The sequence below is a fragment of the Nanorana parkeri genome, unplaced genomic scaffold (assembly GCF_000935625.1).
Source record: "Nanorana parkeri isolate BGI_ZX_2015 unplaced genomic scaffold, ASM93562v1 scaffold780, whole genome shotgun sequence".
NCBI classification, from domain to species: Eukaryota; Metazoa; Chordata; class Amphibia; order Anura; family Dicroglossidae; genus Nanorana; species Nanorana parkeri.
The window spans coordinates 425,991-431,739 of record NW_017307048.1 but is presented as its reverse complement, the minus strand read 5'-3'; the positions used below and the strand labels follow the sequence as shown (position 1 = coordinate 431,739).

General features: G+C 41.5%; 1 protein-coding gene across 1 annotated transcript in view; it reads right to left on the bottom strand.

The window, feature by feature from the left end:
• The window catches only part of LOC108793754 (lymphocyte antigen 6G-like), a 7,643-nt gene extending 2,470 nt beyond the window's left edge, over positions 1–5,173 (bottom strand). The window contains exons 1-2 of the mRNA XM_018564778.1: positions 5,158–5,173; positions 3,968–4,072 (exon numbers count right to left, since the gene is read on the bottom strand). Coding sequence (XP_018420280.1) covers positions 3,968–4,072; positions 5,158–5,173 — 121 coding nt within the window. The remainder of the gene's footprint in view (positions 1–3,967; positions 4,073–5,157) is intronic.
• Between the last annotated feature and the right edge of the window lie 576 nt (positions 5,174–5,749).

Here is a 5,749-nt window from a genome sequence, read left to right as displayed (position 1 = left end):
ATATATATATATATGTATATATATATATAAACAAAAGGTGTCCAGTGATGTAGATTCATCATCAATCACGTCGTCCAGCGATGTGGATCCGCGTCAATCACAATGAATGATACCGGCCGACTTGCCGAAATAAAAAAAAGTCTAAACGTACCCGACGATCACACGCCACAAAATGACAGGTGACACAACACCCCGGCTACCACACCTGAATGGCATTTGGGGCTTCTGAATGTCAACAAATGGGCAGAGCAAGTCCCGTGATGTCACAACTCTCTGTGCCCATTTCTTTACATTCAGCCTGGACCTGTCATTTTGCAGCGAGTGTTCGTTGGGATCAGACGGGTGTCGGGACTTGATTTAGTTTGGCAAATGGGTGGGCGTCGTTCTTTGTGATTGACGCTGGATTACATCGTTGGACAATTTTTTTCTTTACATTAAAGGAATTGTCAAAAACTGTGTTTGTGTTTTTAATAAAATTTCCTGCCCTGCCAGACCACTGCTCAGATTAAGGGTCTGGTAGGAATTTTAGAAGGGACCCCACTTTTTCTTGTTTTATGACATTGGCGTCCCCCACACCATTCCTACCAGACCTAAAGGGTCTGGTATGACTTTTGAGGGGAACTCCATGCTTTCTTTTATTTCGGTTGACGTTTAACAACAAAAGTTCATTCCAAATGCAATTCGGAAATAAATTTGGATGCCTCTAAAATTTTCAATATCCTAAATTCGGATAGGTTCGGATTCGTTATAATTTCGTTTGGAAATTCGGATCCATTTGAATTTCTGAAAATTAAAAAAAAAATTCAATTTGGAAAGCAATGAATGGCACATATCTAGCCAGGACACCTTAGATGCAGATTCCTTTCAACACCAATCAGGCACAGAATGACTGATATGTGCAATTAAGCCTCTTACATTCTCTCTTCAGCTTTCAATGCCTTATTCAATAAACCAGTTAGTGATCAGAAGGATTACAATCTCAGCAGGAGCTTGATGTCAAAGTTCCTGGAATGAAGGGGTGTTTTTTGTCACACACGACTGGCATGTGCTAGAAAACCCACACTTCCTTCTTTACTTAATATTCAACACGATATGTGCTATTTTATTGTCTTATTGTAATTTGGAAAATTAATAAAATACTCTGAAAGGTAATATTCAACACGATAAGTGAATGCAAAAAACATGTTATAGGAAACATAGCAAACATTATATACAAAGTGCATTTATAGCAAAAAGACTATTTTCAGTATTGGACAGAGTGGGGAAGGGTTAGAACTAGAGGTGCAGCGAAATGGAAATTTTAAAGCCGAAACAACAAAAAAATGTCAGGTCGAAACCGAAAACATTTTTTATTTTAATTTTTTCAAATGTTTTCAATATTTTATTAAATTTTTATAAACGTTTACATTTTTTAATATTTATTTTTATTTATTTATTCATTTTTTATTAAATATTTTTATTGTTTATTTTACTTTTAGGGCTTTGGGGAAATATTGGGGGTCTAAACAAACCCCTGATATTTCCCTTTTAAAATAGAAAAAGAGATTGATGACACAAAGTGTCATCAAAAGAGAAATTTGATGAAAAGAGAAATTTGATGAAAAGAGAAATTTCGGAAATTCAGAGATTCAGATGTATCCGAATTCTGAAATACAGATATAACGAATGCAAACGAATCCGAATTTCCGATTACGAAATTCGTTAGCCGTAGTCTGTAAGAAATTTCGTTTGTTGGATGAAAATTTGTTGCAGCAAAGTGACATTTGAGAAGGGGAAAAACATTTTTTTATCCTCAAATGCCACTTTGCTGCAACGAACAAAACGAAATAGAAACGAAACGAACGTTCGAACGAACTACCGCTAACAGATTTCGTCCGAATCCGAATTCCAAAACCAAATTGACTTTCAGACCCGAATCACGAAAAACAAAATAACGCGAAATCCAAATCAAAACAAGACTAAACAAATGTTTTGCCAGTGCACATGTCTAGGACAGAGTGTGTTTACTATATCCACAACTATGAATGGACAGGAGGGTATGTAGATCACTCCCATTCATTCATAATTGAGGATATAGTACACATACCATGTCCTCAATTATCTACAAACACTCAGCGATCACTGACTGCTTGTACCCGCTCTCCATCCTGACAGCCGTCACAGGAGGCTGAGCGAGCGATGCGGGGAGGAGAGCTCAGCCTCCTGTGACATCGCTGGCTGTCTACGCCCCCACACCGCTCTGCCGGACTGTGATAGGAGGCTGAATGGTGTGGGAGGAGAGGCGCTGGCCGCTCACAGCACTCTCTTCCTGCAGCGCTCAGCTGTCACACTTTCTCTCCTATGCGCTGGGACAAAGAGCAGCGCCCAGCAGGGAGGAAAGAAAGCAGGGATGCGCCGATGTATCGGCAGAAAAATTGCACTTTCGGCATTGAGCCACAAGTGCCATTTTCGGCCGATATGTTTCGGCGGTCGATATATCGGTGCATCCTTAGTTAGAATCCCGGTCAGATTTTACTTCTATCCAGTGGCGTAACTAGAACCTTCAGGGCCCCAGTGCAAGAAACCATGAAGGGACCCCCAACCGCAATGGCACCACATGGTTAACAGGAAGGCTGCCGAGGTCCCCAGCAAGCGCGGGACCTCAGGCAGCCGCTTGTTTAAAATGTTAGTGCCGGTGTTCTGACGAGAACGCGGACCCAGTATCTGCGCTTACCACACAAACGGGATTAACGAGGAAACCTGCATTTATTTACAAAGTATTCGTTTGTGACCATTAATAATATACCGTCCATGGCAGTAAATGAAGGATGGAATATTATTAACGGTCACAATTAACGATTTTAATGAAATACTTTGTGAATAAATCCCGGTTTCCTCGATAATAGCGGTCTGTGCGCAAGCGCAGATGCTGAGGTCGGCAAATTAGACTACGTCGGGGTTCTCGACGCCAGAACACCGGTATCTGCGTTTAGTATCGGGGCATTTTCACAAGTATGAGTACTCGTGAAAATGCCCAGTATTGGCAGTGGTGTATCCCTACTTAAAAATATAATGCATTGCTGGGACTTGTAGTCCTACATAGTTGGAGCTATTCTGCATTGATGTATAATCATCATACAGCAATGCAGAATATCACCAGCTATGCAGGACTACAAGCCCCAGCAATACATTATAATAAAAATCAGCTATGCAGAATACCCCCAACACCCCCCCCCCCCCACTATAATGCATTGCTGGGACTTGTAGTCCTCTATAGCTGATGCCATTCTGCACTGCTGCAATGCAGAATGGCACCAGCTATAGAGGACTACAACTCCCAGTAATAATTTATACAGAAATGCAGATTAGTTCCATCAGCTATACAGGACTACAAACTCACAGAACATACAGGCACAGAGATTAAATCTAATTAATGATTAAATGCTACGCCACCAGGTGACGGGCCCCCCCTGGCCGCGGCCCTCGGGCAGTGCACTTCTTCGCTGGGCCCCCCCAAGTGGCGGAACTACCAGGGCCCGGTCGCAATTGCGACCGCTGCGACCCTGGTAGTTGCGCCAGTGCTTCTATCCAGAAATCTATTACAGCAATTTCTCCTTACTAACCGTCAATATTTTCACCAGAGTTTCCAGTAAAGGAAACTCTTCAAAGACAAGAAAAAATGTTTTTTAAGTCTCTAGTAGAGGTTGGAACCCCAAATCAGATTTTTATTGGTGTTTGCTTTCCTGTTGCAGATTTTCCCTCACTTCCTGTCTGATGAAACTCTTATAATCATAACAAAGAGGAATTCTCTCCAATGGAGACCTGAATAGCCGTGAAACCCAACATTGGTTCTAATCCTTCCCAACTCTATCCAAAACTAAAAAAACAATGTCTGGCTAGACTCAAACTATAACTTTGGTACCCTAGTCTGGAGTCCTCCTTTAAGTATTTTATTATTGGTGGGAGTAGATTTTGTCAGAAAACTCACCTTGGTTAATATAGACTGAATAACATCGTTTTGTTCCCTCTGGACACGTTGTCTTGTTCATATTTTTGCATGTGCCAACACATTCATAGCACTGCAGAGCGCTGCCTGTAAATGAAAGAAGATGAGGTTTTGTGTATAAGAGCATGTGATGTAATAACAATCAGCATTGCTTCTATCAACCAATCACATTTATTTGTATTCACTTTCTAACCTATACTATAAATGTATCAGACAATGCTGATTGGTTCTTATGATAACGAGATGCTGTATGATGTATTACAAAGGTTAGTGTAAAGATTATCTTCTGTGGGGGCATCTTCCAGTACACGGCTTGTTTCCTGTCCAATAATTCCATAAGGGAAAGTCAGCAATTGCTTCTGGTAAGCTTTTCTTTAGTTTTAAATGATCAACAGGGCCAGTGGTGTAAGTAACATATTTGATACCTGGAGCAGATTATTATTTAAATCCAGACATCTATATACCTGTACATCAAAACTAATTTCTAAATTCATGACAGTGAATGTTTTCTTTTCCATAGAGGCATTCCTAACATATAGGAAATTATTGCATGTAACCATTGCTGCTTTGGGTATTCCCTTAGTGCAGTTGTAACACCTACATGCTAGTTCTCTCCAGAGTTCTTTAAAATTGTTACATTGCATCTCTTGTTGCTGATTATATTTATTACCTATGATCCTCAGCTCCATCTAGTGGCCATAATGAGGTATTTTCCTGATTAACTACTGCTCATGATATAAGAAGAACATGGGACCAGAAGAGAAATTAAGATAACAACATTCGATTTTGCCCCATTGTAACAACAGCTGGGTAATTCACACAGCTATGCAAACTTTTTTATACATAGACCCCTTTAGTGTAAAAGTACAACTGTCTATTGGGCAAACAATAAAGGACCACTATTGTAAAAAAAATATTGTACTCTGGTATCTGTGTGTGGTTAGTACCTGTAATTAGGGATGCACCGATGCCAATACTGGGGATTTTCATTCGTACTCGTGAAAATTCCCCGATACTAGGTGCTGATGCCGGCACTTTTAATTTTCCAGTATATTTGGCTGCAGTAAGGTCCTGCGCTTGCTGGGAACCTTGTGGCAGCCTTGTGGGGACCTCGCAGTGGCTGTTTACAGTGCTGGTCCGGCTGCACATCTTCTCCTTCCTGCCGCCCGTACCGGCCCACACAGCCATGGTGAGACCCGCACAGCCCTGGTGAGACCGCACACAGCCCTGGTGAAACCTTGAACAGCTCTGGTGAGACCACATCCTCCTAAGATCCTGCACCGCCCTGTTTAGATCCCACACAGCCCTGGTGAGACCCTGCACAACCTCCTGAGACTCCGCACATCCATGGTCAGACCCCACACAGCCTCCTAAGAAGCTGCACAGAGTATGTAGCTTAAATTTATTCTGCATTGCTGTATAATGTATTGCTGGGATTTGTAGTCCTCTATAGCTGATAGTATTTTGCATTACTGTATAATGTATTGCTGGGATTTGTAGTCCTCTATAACTGGTGGTATTCTGCATTGCTGTATAATGTATTGCTGAGATTTTTTGTCCCTCTGCAGCTTGGAGTCAGTGGCATAACTACCAGGATTGCAGCTGCAGCCGGGCCCTGGCGCTCCACCACTGTCCTAAAATCATTAGTCTGTATTGTTTAAAAAAAACTGTCAAATGACACACAAAAAAAAGGTATCAGTAATTGGTATTGGGTAGTAACTAACTATTTTTGGGGCAGCATTTTTGCCGCCCCCTGAAAACTGC